The 15,707-nt window shown below is 55.0% G+C and overlaps 2 protein-coding genes across 2 annotated transcripts; both read right to left on the bottom strand.

The window, feature by feature from the left end:
- Window positions 1-1,888: 1,888 nt before the first annotated feature.
- LOC135666170 (uncharacterized) lies at window positions 1,889-5,460 on the bottom strand. Its single transcript, XM_065177742.1, has 4 exons — window positions 4,659-5,460; window positions 4,469-4,576; window positions 2,840-3,582; window positions 1,889-2,738 (listed from the first exon to the last, which is right to left on the bottom strand). Exons 1-3 carry the CDS (start codon window positions 4,839-4,841, stop codon window positions 3,487-3,489), a joined length of 387 nt encoding a protein of 128 aa, XP_065033814.1. The 5' UTR covers window positions 4,842-5,460; the 3' UTR covers window positions 1,889-2,738; window positions 2,840-3,486.
- A 5,211-nt stretch (window positions 5,461-10,671) lies between these two features.
- Window positions 10,672-14,772, bottom strand: LOC135666220 (uncharacterized). The gene has a single exon (XM_065177789.1). It carries the CDS (start codon window positions 14,770-14,772, stop codon window positions 10,672-10,674), a length of 4,101 nt encoding a protein of 1,366 aa, XP_065033861.1.
- Between the last annotated feature and the right edge of the window lie 935 nt (window positions 14,773-15,707).

The following is a 15,707-nucleotide window of genomic DNA, read 5'->3' on the forward strand; positions in this document are numbered from 1 at the left end:
TTTATTTTTGAGCACTTTATCATTACTGCAAACCTCCTTCATTACTACTGCTCTCTGCGCTTTCACGAACAAGTTCTAAGTGCTGTTCTTCCGAATCTGCATTCAGACGTAAATTCGTATTTTCGTACATTACAGTTTACGTTTACGTTTGATTCTGCAGAACTGTCTTCCGTGCTTTTACGAAAGAGTTTCTTTGCAGTTTACACTTACATTTTGATCCTATTGATAACTGCAAACTGTCCTCTACAATTTTACGAACGAGTTTCAACATTTAGACGTAAAACTGCATTTAGACGTAAATCGGCTTTCCTCTCACAATCATCAGTTCTCAGTTCACGTTTACGTCGTGATTTCAACTGCATACTGCCTTCTGCGAGTATACAAACGAGTTTCAAAGTTTAGACGTAAATCTGCGTCTAGACGTAAAACAGCGTTTAGACGTAAATCTGAGTTTAGACGTAAATCTGCGTTTAGACGTAAAACTGCGTTTAGACGTAAATCTGCGTTTAGACGTAAAACTGCGTTTAGACGTAAATCTGAGTTTAGACGTAAACTGCGCTTAGACGCAAAACTGCGCTTAGACGCAAACTGTGTTTAGACGCAAACTGCGCTTAGACGCAAACTGTGTTTAGACGCAAACTGCGCTTAGACGCAATCTGCGCTTAGACGCAAACTGCACTTAGATACAAACTGAGAATTAGCTTTTGCATCATAATAGTTTTTATTGAACGAACGCAGCTTTTGGTTTTTAATCGCTGTAAGATTTCCGCTGCACTAATTCACCCCCCCTCTTAGTGCTCTCGATCCTAACAGGTGGGCTGTTCGCGCGCGTGGTGCCGACGCGGGCGGGTTGTTCGCGTGCGGATTGCCGACGCGGGCGGGCTGTTCGCGTGCGTGGGGCCGACGCGGGCGGGCTGTTCGCGTGGGACTGAGGGGTCCAGGCGGGTGGGGCCGAGGGGCCGAGGCGCGCGGTCTGGCCGCGCGCGTGGGGCCGAGAAGCCGAGGCGCGCGGGCTGGTCGCGGTGGAGCCCCAGAAGTCGCTACTGCTGGTGCAGGTCGGCTGCAGTGGAGCAACCCAAGAGAAGGCTAACGTACTGTCATTCCGGGCCCTCCTTCTAGCGCCAAAATGTTACGGTAGGTAACTTTTTAAGCCGTGGCCTCGGGGCCGACGCGGCTCGGTTCTAGGGTCCGGATGTCGAGGATCTCGGGAGACGTCCCTCGGGGTTTCCTGGAGGCCGAGCACTGTGGTTCGGGGCGGTAGATCGGGTCGGCAACTCCGCAGCAGCACCGAGAAGAGGCCACCTTGCCTTCGTTCCTGCACACAGGTCGGGTCGGAGGCTCGGCCCGACCCCTCCGACGATCAAGTTAGCGATGATGTGGAGAGGGTTTTGGAGGAAGAGAAGCAGAAGTGTTCTCAAATGTCTTCCGAGTCCCCCATGAACTAGAGGGTGGTTGAAGAGGGAGTGTTTCTCTGTCCGTCCCTTTTTCTTCTAATGAGCGAGAGGGTATTTATAGGGAAGCAATCTGCTTCCTAAGCTGCCCACTTGCAGGGGGCAGGTCGACATTAATGTGCCTCGGTCAGCGTGTTAGACTTGACTTTTGACAGGGGATAGACTGGTTTTAATGGTGCCTCGATCAACGTGTTGACCAGTTTGACCAGGTGCTGAGGCGTGATGGGACAGGTGACGTCAGCCAATCTTGTTGCCATTATTTCCCTCATCAGGCCCCATGAAGCTTGCCTGGGTTCAGACGCCCCATGATGGAAGTGGCTTTGCTGACTTTAATGGGACCAGAGAAGAAAGAATAGGGGCGTCTCTCTGTCCCAATGGAGTATTATATCTCCTTCCTTCTCACCTAATGAGCTGTCGGAGTCGATGGGCTTCACTTGCCTTCGCCTGCCTTTCCAGGGTGTGTACTTATGATGGCGCACGAGGCTGTCAACCACTCACCACAGCAAACTGCAGGTTGGGGGAAGCCCTAAGGTAGTTGTCCCATCAATCGAACACTGATAAGGTAGCGCAGTACCAGAGCGAGCGTGTCGATAAGGCAAGCCCTACTCCCGTTGCTCTCGTCCGAAGTGAAGCGCTGCAGCAGCGATAAATTGGACCGAGGGCACCCGACTTGCGCCGCCAGCAGCCGCATCAGCGACCAGCAACGAAACCCGAACGCGGCGGCGCCTCTACTGCAGGCGATAGCCGCCGCAGACATCTGGATCGCGAAGTGAGAACTCGTCCGTCCGATTCGAGATCGAGGGGGATGAAAACGAAAAAAGGAAATATATTGTCGCGTTCGCTATCGACAACCTTTCTTCTTCCTGTTGCTTAGGCCGCGAAGAGAAGGGTTTTATTTGGCTTCTTGGCCCCCTTGGGCGGTTGGGCGGTTGCTATGATGACGAAGACCGTTCCCATGGATGCTAACGAACTTTCTCCACCCGTTCCCGTAGCAGATTTTTATTGATTTACCAAAGTAATCAATTTTCTTTTCTTCGCTGAAGCCTTTTAAGTTTCTCATTTGCTTTCATTTTGTCAGGTACATGTAGATCATAGTATGTAGGGTTAGAATTGATAAATCAATAATTTGTCCTTGGGGATCTCCTCAGCCGCTTCTACACGCGAGGGACTGAACGTGAGAGCCGCAATCTGACAAGCAACAGCACATATAGAAACAACCGTAGCGATGCAGAACTTTGTGGCATCATATTTTGCTGTGTCTAGCTGTGCCCTTAATGCAAGGATTTCCTGGAAAATTTACAAAGATAAATCAAATTTAGACATACTAAACCAAAAACTACGGACAGAATTATCAGTAATTTTTTTTCTCCTTGATCTAGGAAACTTACCCTCTCGATTTTGGTAATAAGTTCTGTGGTTTCTGCACTTTGTTTGGCTAACTTGTCACGTAACTTGTGACGTATGCGCCTAAACAATTAGAAAAAAGAAGTTAAAATTAAAGCTACTACATTCATCCGGTACAGCACATTAAAAATGAAAAGCTACTTGCAATAAGCACATACATAATCATTGATCGATGCTACTGATGGTAGTCCTATTTGTTTGCTCCAGGCATAACAAAGGTGATAAAAAATGAACAAAGTCAAATGAAACATTGGATCAACATTAGCACAGTGATCTAGCAACACTCAGACCAGAACGTCTTGATGATAAATCAGAATTCAAATCAACATGAACTCTTGTTTTTTGTTACCTACAACATGAACTCTTCATCTGAACTAGCATGGTTAACCTAGTTGTTAAATTAAAAAGGTGTATTTTCTGTAACAAATATGGACAATAATTCAGCCTGAGATATCACCACATATTCCATTATCAAATAGACATTAACATCCCTTACCGTCTCTCGAGGATTAGATCCGAGCGCTGCCCAGCAATAACCTTGTCGATTTCATATCTGTTTAAGACAGTGAGTTTAAATTAAAGAAAGAAGTATTAATCTGGATATAATTGGCTTACTAATCTGTTATATACTTCAATGCAAACCAGACCTAAGTTCACTACGCATTTTCTCGATATCAACTCGAAGATTTTCTTCAGTCTCTCGTTGCAGCATTGGATAGTGTTGATCCTGCAATCATATGACATAAGTTTAAAAAAAAAAGAGTATATAGAGTAGAATCTGAACAGAGTGCCTAATGAACTGTAAATCGACAAACTTGTTACCCTCATGTAGTATTATAATAGATAAATCAGCTATCAGTTGATACATCACAAGACTGACTAACATGTTCACAATCCAATTGAGATGTACCTTTACTGAATGATATTAATTCCATGCTTTGATGTCCAAGCTTGTTGAAACTGCTAATTTCAAATATGGCATGATAAAGTTCAACATGTTCACAAGTACTTTAGGGTGTCTTCATCAAAAATTTCTGAAACGTTCCTTTGGGAAGAATATTTATGGAAATGATTGCAAATGCTTGCGATATGTCTAATCATAAAAGGTCTGTTAACTTCGAAGTGATTATCTGATCAAATAAGTGTTTAGTAAAACAACTTCTTAACAAATATCGGTAGTAGCAAAGCTACTGACATTGGTGGAAATGGCAGTGGAAAAAATACACACTAATTGTTCAATTTTTTCAAGCTAGAAAAGTATCAGTTCTGGAAGTCTGCCATAAATTTTCATGCATTATGCGTCACTTCATAAAATTGCAGCATAACAAAAACATAGCTAGAAACACTTGTGCATGCAATATTAGCTATACTAACAAAAAAGATGCTTGTCGATGCTACCACACAGACTTGTGATCAAATCTATCCAAACTAAATCAATAACTTAAACATAGATTGAAGTTTCTAGACTCATTTTAAACTATCCTCACAGTGGATGTACCGAAAACTCATGCTCAGTTTGTCAATTCACAATAGAAATAACTAATATATAGTGAGCATTCAATTACTTAAACTGATATGAAAAAGGTCTCAAGAAACATAAAAAGAGATCAAACCCTCTGTATCTCGGGCTTGGACCCAAGGGAGCGGGCGATCTCGTTCAAAACCTTCGTTATGGCCTCCGCTTGCTTCGACGGGACCCCTTCCTTCTCCAACTTCTTGACCTACACAAGCAAAAACACAAACACCTGTAGCGCAACCAAGACCCCCTCCCATCAGTCGAACACCGATAAGGTAGCGCAGTACCAGAGCGAGCGTGTCGATAAGGCAAGCCCTACTCCCGTTGCTCTCGTCCGAAGTGAAGCGCTGCAGCAGCGATAAATTGGACCGAGGGTACCCGACTTGCGCCGCCGGCAGCCGCATCAGCGACCAGCAACGAAACCCGAACGTGGCGGCGCCTCTACTGCAGGCGATAGCCGCCGCAGACATCTGGATCGCGAAGTGAGAACTCGTCCGTCCGATTCGAGATCGAGGGGGATGAAAACGAAAAAAGGAAATATATTGTCGCGTTCGCTATCGACAACCTTTCTTCTTCCTGTTGCTTAGGCCGCGAAGAGAAGGGTTTTATTTGGCTTCTTGGCCCCCTTGGGCGATTGGGCGGTTGCTATGATGACGAAGACCGTTCCCATGGATGCTAACGAACTTCTTGATTTACCAAAGTAATCAATTTTCTTTTCTTCGCTGAAGCCTTTTAAGTTTCTCATTTGCTTTCATTTTGTCAGGTACATGTAGATCATAGTATGTAGGGTTAGAATTGGACCTATTTGAATCAGATTATTTAATCCTCATCATTCCTAAGGAGTTTGGTGTCCACTAAACCTAGTGTCTTCTCTGGAATCAAGTTTGGAGATTCTATGCAATTGAGTGTGTTTTGATTATATTGTAAATGTCATTATTTGAGGAGTATGCATAAAAGAGAATAAACATGTAAATAGGAAAGCAAGCTCAAATAGGATGAGAGAAATCAGAAGCTTCCATACGTGATGAAACAAAAGAACAAAGCATATTATGTTTATTAGCACAATAACAGATGTTTCAACTCAAACACATGGAATTAATTTTCAGTCCTTAATAGTCAAAGATGGTTTGAGCACTTTTGCTTATATTGGTTACCAGTTGTTACGGTGTGTAACTTTTTAAGTCGTGGCCTCAGGGCCGACGCGGCTCGGTTCTGGGGCTCGGAATGTCGAGGATCTCGGGCGCAGCTCCCTCGGGGTCTCCCGGTTGGGATTGGTCGTTCGGGGCGGTAGATCGGGTCGGCAGCTCCGCAGCAGCGCCGGGAAGAGGCCACCTCGTCTTCGTTCCTGCACACAGGTCGGGTCGGAAGCTCGGCCCGACCCCTCCGACGATCAAGTTAGAGGAAGATGTGGAGGGGGTTTTGGAGGACGAAATGCCTCCATGCAAGTGTGGTTTGTGAGTGTGTCCTCCCCCTGGCTTAGGACTCAGGGGTATTTATAGGTGGGCCTGGGTGAATACCTCACGTTGCGACTGACACGCCCATTGGGGCTGCGTGGGAGGCCGAGCTGCAGCAGAGTATGGTGCGTCTCGGTGGGCGTGTTCCGTACCCTTGACCGAGCCCAAAAGGCGCAGAGCCGGGCTCGTTGGCCGAGGGGTGGTGGCGTTGTTTGTGACGGATGGGGGCCAGTCCGGGCGTTAATGCGCCTGGGTCGGCGTCCCAGGGCTTCGTTGACCGGGGCGTGAGGCATTGGTACAGGGTGGCTGACGTCATTCACATCCTGTCGCCATTATTGCCCTCATCATATTCCCCCCCGGAAAGAAGCTATGCGTCGGCAGTCGTAGCGAGAGTCCGAGGCATGGCTTTCGTTTTAGATTTGGTCGGCTGCGGAGTCACAGACCCTGGGGGTGCGGAAGGGGGATGGCCTCCCGTGCGGCGCAAAGCCTAGGGACCGAGAAGGGGCCAAGCGTGTGTCGGGAGGCGGAAAGCCGAAGGGCCGAGGAGCGGCCAAGAACGTCTTGGGGGGCGTAAAGCCGAAGGACCGAGGCGCGGCCGAGCATGTCTTGGGTGGCGTGAAGCCGAGGGGCCGAGGCGCGACCGAGCATGTCTTGGGTGGCGTAAAGCCGATGGGCCGAGGAGCGGCCGAGCATGTCTTGGGTGGCGTAAAGCCGAGGGGCCGAGGCGCGGCCGAGCATGTCTTGGGTGGCGTAAAGCCGAAGGGCCGAGGAGCGGCCGAGCATGTCTTGGGTGGCGTAAAGCCGAGGGGCCGAGGCGCGGCCGAGCATGTCTTGGGTGGCGTAAAGCCGAAGGGCCGAGGAGCGGCCGAGCATGTCTTGGGTGGCGTAAAGCCGAGGGACCGAGGCGCGGCCGAGCATGTCTTGGGTGGCGTAAAGCCGAGGGGCCAAGGAGCCGAGGAGCGGCTGAGCATGTCTTGGGTGGCGTAAAGCCGAGGGGCCGAGGAGCGGCCGAGCATGTCTTGGGTGGCGTAAAGCCGAAGGGCCGAGGAGCGGCCGAGTATGTCTTGGGTGGCGTAAAGCCGAAGGGCCGAGGAGCGGCCGAGCATGTCTTGGGTGGCGTAAAGCCGAGGGGCCGAGGAGCGGCCGAGCATGTCTTGGGTGGCGTAAAGCCGAGGGGCCGAGGAGCGGACGTGGCGGCTCTTAAAAGCTGCCGTGTTGACTGTTGCCTCATGGACGGGGGTTACTTTCTCTGCACGTTTCCGGGCGTTGAGGTCGAGGAGGTCCTTGGGTGGCACCTCGTCCTCCGGGTGGCGCCACGTCAGGCCATTCCTTTAATTCGGGGCGCCTTTGGGCGCTCTTCGATGTGACGTAACGGCCGCGCCTTTGCGCGAGTGCGCTGCCGCCCATTCTCGGGAAACGATGAGGCATTGACTCTGGGGGGGGGGTGTCTTCTTTAATCGTTTGGGCACCTGTCCTTTCCTCCACTCCCTTGCTGCTGCGCTTCCTCCTTCGAGCCCCGCCGTTGTGTCCCCGAGCTTCTTCCCGGTTTTTGTCTTCTTCTCGAGGTCAGTCGAGATGCCGTCCTCTCCTTCTTCACTTTCCTCCCCGTCTTCCTCTCCCTCTTCTTCTTCCGTGCTTGGGGCTGGAGGGGGCGGTCCTCCTTCGACCCTCGACGAGTCCCCTGACGAGGAGGTGGCGCGGTCGCTTGAGGCTTTGATGTGGCCGCACGATATTGACTCGACTGTGAGTGAACCCTCGCTGGGGGGACTCCGCGAACGTTATTGCATCCCGGGAGATCATGCCCTCAGTGTACCTGAGCCAGGGCAGCGGGCGTATGACCCGATCCCGAAGGGTTTCGCTTTGTCCCTTGATGCTCTGGAGGCGGGTTTGCGTTTCCCCCTCCATCCCTTCATTGTATCTTGTTTGTCCTTCTGGCTGGTTTCTCCGTCTCAGGTAACGCCGAACTCCTGGCGTTACCTAGTGGTATTCCTGGGGGAGTGCCATTATGCCCATATCACCCCCACCCTCAGCCTCTTTCTTTCCTGTTACCGCTTTTGCAAAGGCTCGGGGGGTTACTTCTTAACGGCTCGGAGTGGATTTCGCGTTGGGGGTGCCCCTTCCAATAACAAGGGATGGAAGGGGAGGTTTTTTTATGTCAGCCGTACACGGGACTGGGGCTTCGGGGTTCGGTGGTCTGCGAGGGTGATTGACAACACCCCCCCTTGTTTGGGTGAAGTGGATCGCCAAGCTCGGGAGAGGCTCAGAGAGATTCTCCCTAGGTCGCAGGCCATCCGGACCATGACCGAGCAGTGGTTGGTCGCGGCGGGCCTTAGCCCGGTGCCTCAGGGTATGTGAGTGACAGTTGTGTCGGGTCTTTGTGTGGCTGGTTTCGGACACTGATGTTTTCCATTTTCTGTAGAAATGGTGAACCTTTGGACGCTCCTGGAGAATCCGGCGTCGCAGCCTCCTTCCCCGACTCCAGAGACCGCCTTGCGGCCTCCTCCCCCCGTTCCGGCGACCGAATCACAACCTCCACAGCCGGCTTTGGCAGCCGAATCGTCACCCCCTCCTTCGGCGCTGGTGACCGAACCACAACCCGGTACGGAGGGTGCCCCCTTGGAGGTCGGGGACGGGCGCCCTTCAAAGAAGGCGAAGGTATGCGCGTCGAAGGGGCCGGGAACGAGCTCCCGTCCGGGCGGGGTCAGGCCAGATCGGCGCATGGCGGGGAAGGGGCCCCACCCTGTCTCCGTGCATGGCTTGTGCCGGCTCCCGGCTGGGGATGGGGAGCCGTTCCTGGCGCGGCTGGTCGGCGAGATCCCGCGTGGCGAGCCTCGCGAGCCCCTGGTCGCCCGCTGGGAGGGTCTTTTCCGGGGGGATAGGGTGTGGGCCGGAGGGGATCCCTCTGCGGCGTTCCTCCGAGGGGCGCTCCATCCCGACCTGGCTCGGGATTTGTACACCCTGCCCTCGGAAACGCTCCTCAACAAGTCTGCTCAGTCGCTGGTCTGGGTAAGTATATCTTTCTCTTGGGGTTTGGCTGCTCGGTGCCGACTTCCTTGACACTTTTCTCCTTCTGCAGGGTCTTCATTATGCGACGGCCCTGATGGACAGGGTGCGGGATGCCGGCCGAACCGTCGGGGGCCTCGTTAGTCGTAACGCTGAGCTCGGCCACCAGATGGCGGAGATTCAGGCAAAAAACGGGCCTGAGGTTGTGGCGACTGCTGAGGAGCGTGCCTCGGGCTTTGAGGCAGAAGTCGTCCGTCTCCAGTCGGAGCTTAAGGCCTCCAAAGAGGCCAACGACGCCATGACGGAGGCCAACGGGGAGCTTCAAAAACTGATTCAGATAGAACGGATCGAGCTTCGTCTGGTGAAGGCCGAGGCGAGTGCCCTTAGCAAGAAGCTGGAGGGCGCAAATGCCGAGGTGAAAAAGGCCTCGGAGGCATTGGCGGAGGAGACCCTGCTTCGACCCCTGAAGGACAAGGCGCTTATCGAGGCGTACAAGAAGTCGGAAGGGTTCGAACTCGGGCTGACGCGGACGGGGCGGGTATCCTTCGAATACGGGTATCGAATCGCTACGTCGCGCTTCCGTGCTCGCCATCCTGGTCTCGTGGTGGATGAGGACCCCTTCAACTCTCACCCCGAAGACCGAGGTGTGGACATGCCTGAGGAGGTTCCCTTCGACGACCGCTTGGAGGTCCCCCGGCAGTGAGGACGGGCTGCGGACTTATGTGCGCCGAGCCTTTGTGCTTCCTCTGGGTGCCGAGTCTTGTATTTCTCCATTTTTGAAATAAAGGAAGCTTTCTACCATTCGTGTACTGTCCGGCCAAAGAGGCCCTTCGCTTGGCGGCGCGATCTCCCCATTGTTCTAAACAAAAAATCTCTTAAGGTTCCGGACGTTCCATGTTCTTGGCAAGCGGGACTCGTCCATTGTCGTGAGCCTGAATGTGCCTGGTCGGACTACCTCGATGATCCGATAAGGTCCTTCCTAGTTGGGGGCCAGCTTACCCCCGGCCCTGGTCGGGTTGCTGACTTCGGCCCTTCGTAGGACTAAGTCGTTCATTTTAATAGGCCGAGGTCGTACCCTGCGGTTGTACACCCGGGCAACTGCTCTTTTATAAGAAAGATCCCTCAGGTGTGCGCCGGCGCGCCGCTCTTCGATCAGGTCCAAGCCGGCGCGCAGCCCCTGGTCCGATGTGGTCTCGAGGTACTCTTCTACTCGAGGGGTAGGGAATACTACCTCGGGGGGTAGGACGGCCTCGGTCCCATACGAGAGGCTGTAGGGTGATTCCCCGGTGGCTGTTTTGGGGGTGGTCCGTAAGGACCACAAGATGCTGGGTAACTCCTCGACCTAGGCCGTTCGGGAAGCTGATACCCTTCTTTTGAGCCCGTCCAGGATAGATCGGTTTGTTACCTCGGCCAGCCCATTCGTTTGGGGGTAGGCTACCGAGCTGTGTTTTAACCGGATTCCATAGCTAGCGCAGAATTCTTGAATCCTTTTGCCGGCGAATTGGGTCCCGTTGTCCGTGACGATGGTCCTGGGGAGGCCGAACCGAGTCACGATGTTTTTCCATATGAACTTCTTGATCTGCTGCTCGGTGATCGCCGCCAGGGGTTCAGCTTCCGGCCATCGGGTGAAGTAGTCTATTGCGACCACAATGTACCTTCTCTGCCCTGAGGCTGGGGGGAAGGGGCCGAGGAGATCCAGCCCCCATTGCGCGAACGGCCACGCGCAGGTGATGGGGGAGAGCGGCACCGCCGACAGTTGGGGGGTCCAGGCGTGCCTTTGGCACGGGCCGCACTTCCGTACGTAGGCCTTCGCGTCCTGGACCATGGTGGGCCAGTAATAGCCTTAGCGGAGAATTTTGCAGGCCAGGGTTCGGCCGGCGATGTGCTCTCCACAAATCCCTTCGTGGACCTCGGCCAAGACAGTCGCCGCCTCTTCTGGCTCGAGGCACCGCAGAAGAGGGTGGGAGAAAGACCGCTTGTATAGCCGCCCGTTCGCTTCGGAGTACCATGCATGATTTCGGCGAATACGTCGAGCTGCGGCTTCGTCGGTGGGGAGGGTCCCGTCGCGTTTGTAGCGCAGCATGTCCCCTACCCAGGTGGCTCGGGAGTCGGCCACCGAAACACACGCGATCGGGATAGAGGGGGAGGGAAGCTCCTCGATACCGTGGGTGGTGCCCGGAGGTCGCTTCGAGGCTAGCTTGGCCAGCTCATCGGCACGGTCGTTCTGATGTCTTGGCACCCTGGATATCGTGAAGTGTGCGAAACAGGAGGCTAAGTTTTTTACCTCCGCTACGTACTTTGCCATGGTGGGTTCTCTGGCCACATATCCGCCGTTAAGTTGCTCGGTCACTAGTTGCGAATCGGTGAGGACTTTGATGGCGTCGACCTGCATCTCGCGGGATAGTCTGAGCCCCGCCAGGAGTGCCTCGTACTCGGCTTCATTGTTGGTGGCATGGAACCCGAAGCGGAGGGAACGCTCGAACGTCTGCCCATCGGGGGCCGACAGCACCAGTCCTGCGCCTGCCCCGGTTGAAGCGGACGAGCCGTCCACCTGTAGGACCCACGTTCCGCCTAGTTCACTAGAGGGCCACCCTTCGGGATGGGCGAGCTCTGAGATGAAGTCGGCCAGTGCTTGTGCTTTGATGGCGGTCCTGGGCGTGTAGTGGATGTCGAACTCTCCGAGCTCGACCGACCACTTGAGGAGTCGCCCTGCGACATCGAATTTGGACAGTACTTGACTGAGAGGTTGGTCGGTGATTACCTTGATCGGATGAGCTTGGAAGTAGGGGCGTAACTTTCGGGCCGCCAGCACGAGCGCGAGGGCAAGCTTCTCGATTGGAGGATATCGCTCCTCGGGCCCGCTCAGGACATGACTGGTGTAGTAGACAGGGAGCTGTTGGCCGGCTGTCTTGATGAGGACCGAGCTGACTACGTGCTGTGAGGCAGCTAGGTAAACGCCGAGCTCTTCTCCAGCAGTGACTGAAGTGAGGCGCAGAAGGTTGGCTAAATGTTGCTGGACCTGTCGGAAAGCTTCCCCACACTGGGGCGTCCATTGGAAATTCTTCGGGTCTCTTATTGCACGGAAGAAGGCGAGGCAGCGATCACCCGACCGGGACAAGAATCGGGATAGGGCGGCCAGCCGTCCGTTTAGTCGCTGTAGGTCTTTGATCGTCCAAGGGGCCTGCATGTCGAGGATCGCCTGGACCTTTTCCGGGTTGACGTCGATCCCTCTTTCATGTACAATGAATCCGAGGAACTTTCCTGTACTAACGCCGAAGGCGCACTTTGCGGGGTTGAGCCGAAGGCCGCAGTTTCGGAGTGTGGCGAATGTTTCTGATAGGTCCGTTAGGTGATCTCGCGAGACCCGGCTTTTTACAATCATGTCGTCCACATAGACCTCTAGGTTTCGCCCTATTTGTTGGGCGAATATCTTGTTGATGGTCCTCTGATAAGTTGCGCCCGCGTTCTTTAGCCCGAACGGCATCACTTTGTAAAAGTATGCCCCGAGGTTGGTGATGAAGGCTGTGTGTCTCTGATCCTTAGGCGCCATTCGGATCTGATTATATCCGGAGAAGGCGTCCATGAATGAGAGTCGGGCGTGCCCTGCGGTTGCATCCACGAGCTGATCAATCCTTGGAAGGGGGTAGCAGTCTTTTGGGCATGCCTGATTAAGACTGGTGTAGTCAACACACATTCGCCAGCTCCCATTATGCTTTTTTACCAGAACTACATTGGATAGCCACTGTGGGTACTTGACCTCTTCTATAAAGCCGGCCGCTAGGAGCCGTTTTACCTCTTCGCGGATGGCTTGTTGCCTGTCCGGGGCCTGGGGTCGCGGCCTTTGTTTCACCGGGCGGGCATCAGGCGATATGTTGAGGTGATGTTGGGCTGCCTTTGGGTCCACGCCTGCTACGTCGGATGGCGACCAAGCAAAGACGTCGGCGTTCTCTTGCAAGAGGCCGACGAGTTGTTCCCGCTCGTCCAGGGGTAGGTCAGTCCCGACCTTAATGGTTCGGTCCGGGCGTCCCTTTTTCAGTGACACGTCGTAGGTTGGGGCCGACGGCTCGGGATGTGGATTTGGCCGTTTCATTTCTCTGGGATCGTCCAGGGGTGCTTCGGTTTTTGGCCTATTGTGTAGGGAGACCGCCGTCAGGTAGCATCGCCTGGATTCCCGAGGGCTTCCCCAGACCTCTCCAGTTCCCGCGTGAGTCGGGAATTTCACTGTCTGATGGTAAGTGGAGACCAGGGCCCTGCTTTTGTTGAGGGAAGGTCGGCCGAGGATGGCATTGTACGCTGTAGAAAGATCTACTATCAGAAAGGTCGACATCACCGTTTTAGTCTTGGGCGGTGTCCCCAGCGTCAGAGGTAGTGTGACAGATCCCAATGGCGAAACCGAGTTGCCGGTGAACCCGGTGAGGTCCGAGCGGACTGGTTTCAGGGCTTGCTTCGTAAGTCCCAGCTTCTGGAAGGCGTCGTGGAATAGTATATCCGCCGAGCTTCCTGTGTCAATCATAATTCTTCTTACCTGGGCATTGGCGATTCTGGCGGTTATTACTAGCGCGTCATCGTGCTCCAGTCGTTCGGCGTCTTCGGGGGGAAATGCGACCCGGGGGTCAGGGGTTCCATGGGGACCCTCGTCCCTGGCCGAGCGGGCGTAGGCCTTCCTTCCAGACATGCTATCCCCTCCGGATGCTGGGCCGCCAGTGATGACGTTGATTAGGCGCTCGGTCGGACCGTCTGGGCAAGGCGGGGGGATGTTGCCTTTCTGAACGTGGGGGTCGAGGCGCCCCTCCCGGCGGAGTTTGTAGATTTGCCGCGAGAGCTCGCGGCATTCTTCAGTGTCATGTCCGTTTTGGCGGTGGAAGCGGCAGTACTTGGACCGATCGGCCAGCTCTCGCGGGTTGTTCATCGGGTAAGGGGTTTTGAGCATTCCCCTTTCCCTGATCTGGAGAAAAATTTCCGTCCGGGATGCACCCGTTGGGAGCGGGAGGGGTCTCAGCAGGGGAGGATCGGGTTGGTGGAGCTTGCGTCTGGGAGGGAGCTGTCCCTGAGCCAGTTCTGGTCTTTCCCTCTTGTGTTCCTGCCGTTTCCCCCCCGTCCAGGCTTCGACTTCCACGAACTGGTTCGCGCGCTGGAGCATCTCGGGGACCGAGGTAGGAGGTCGCTCCACGAGAGACCAGAAGAGTCGGGAGGGACGCAGGCCTGTTACGAACGCCTGCATTAACAGTGAAGGGTGAGCGTCCGGGAGTTCCCGGATCCTTGTAGCAAAGCGATTTACGTAAAGGGAGAGGGGCTCATCCTCCTTCTGGGTAAGCCCGAGGAGGAACGCCATGGAGGGCTTCGGGCGAGCGCTAGCTATGAAGTGGAGCTCGAAGTCCTTGGCGAGCTGGTCGAATGAGGCGATCGTCGCAGTCTTCAAGCCTCCGTACCACGCGAGGGCCGGCCCTCTCAACGTGGTGGGGAATGCCCTGCTCATCAAGGCGTCGGAGGTCCCGTACAACGACATCTGCGCGCGGAAGGCCGCCGTGTGGTCGGCCGGGTCGGCGGAGCCGTCATAAGCGTCCAGGGGGGGGAGTCGGAAGCCTGGGGGAATGGCGTGTTCCAGTATCTTCGGCACGAACGGCGACCCCTGATGCGGGCCTTCCGTGGGCTCCCCTGGTGGCCCGGCACGGATTTCCCTTTGCACATTGTCAAGCCGCTGGTTGACGAGGCGCAACTGAGCGCGGAGGGATACTGCAGAGTTCGAGGATAGTGCCTCTGGTTCCGAATGGCCTTCCGGGCAGATCGCCGCCTGCTCTCGGGGCTGAGATAGCGGCACCCGAGGCGAAGCGGGGGGCTCTCGAGGGGGGGTGGGAGCTTGACTAGGGACCCCCTGTTGGTACAACAGTTGGGGGCCCGGGGGCCGAGATGGACGGGAGACAAGGGGGACAATAGTTTGCACCATGTTAGTGAGTAGTTGGACCTAGTGAGTGAGGCCGTGGAAGGCTTCGGCTGATACGGGCGGCGGACCGCCGGTGGTTCCGTCGGGGGGCGATAGGCCCGGATCGTTGAAGATCCGCCGGTAGCGCTCTGAAGCCGTAGCGGGACGCTCTTCTCGAGATCCTTGGAGAGGGGGGAGTTCCCCCGTACCCTCGGTCGGGAATGGTTCCCCGATGGCGAGTCTGGCACGATCATCCTGATGATCGCTCGACATGCTGGGCCCTCCTTCTAGCGCCAAAATGTTACGGTGTGTAACTTTTTAAGCCGTGGCCTCGGGGCCGACGCGGCTCGGTTCTGGGGCTCGGAATGTCGAGGATCTCGGGCGCAGCTCCCTCGGGGTCTCCCGATCGGGATCGGTCGTTCGGGGCGGTAGATCGGGTCGGCAGCTCCGCAGCAGCGCCGGGAAGAGGCCACCTAGTTTTCGTTCCTGCACACAGGTCGGGTCGGAAGCTCGGCCCGACCCCTCCGACGATCAAGTTAGAGGAAGATGTGGAGGGGGTTTTGGAGGACGAAATGCCTCCATGCAAGTGTGGTTTGTGAGTGTGTCCTCCCCCTGGCTTAGGACTCAGGGGTATTTATAGGTGGGCCTGGGTGAATACCTCACGTTGCGACTGACACGCCCATTGGGGCTGCGTGGGAGGCCGAGCTGCAGCAGGGTATGGTGCGTCTCGGTGGGCGTGTTCCGTACCCTTGACCGAGCCCAAAAGGCGCAGAGCCGGGCTCGTTGGCCGAGGGGTGGTGGCGTTGTTTGTGACGGACGGGGGCCAGTCCGGGCGTTAATGCACCTGGGTCGGCGTCCCAGGGCTTCGTTGACCAGGGCGTGAGGCATTGGTACAGGGTGGCTGACGTCATTCACATCCTGTCACCATTATTGCCCTCATCACCAGTGATATTTGTTTT

Source organism: Musa acuminata, unplaced genomic scaffold, assembly GCF_036884655.1.
Source record: "Musa acuminata AAA Group cultivar baxijiao unplaced genomic scaffold, Cavendish_Baxijiao_AAA HiC_scaffold_1077, whole genome shotgun sequence".
Classification (NCBI taxonomy): Eukaryota; Viridiplantae; Streptophyta; class Magnoliopsida; order Zingiberales; family Musaceae; genus Musa; species Musa acuminata.

Bases quoted from the DNA above. Each gene is read 5' to 3' on its own strand.
- LOC135666170 (XM_065177742.1), bottom strand. From the start codon at position 4,841: ATGTCTGCGGCGGCTATCGCCTGCAGTAGAGGCGCCGCCACGTTCGGG. The intron at 4,577-4,658 runs GTACTGCGCTAC...TTGCTTGTGTAG, and splicing joins TTATCGACACGCTCGCTCTG to GTCAAGAAGTTGGAGAAGGA. The intron at 3,583-4,468 runs GTTTGATCTCTT...ATATGATTGCAG, and splicing joins CCAAGCCCGAGATACAGAGG to GATCAACACTATCCAATGCT.
- LOC135666220 (XM_065177789.1), bottom strand. From the start codon at position 14,772: ATGGTGCAAACTATTGTCCCCCTTGTCTCCCGTCCATCTCGGCCCCCG.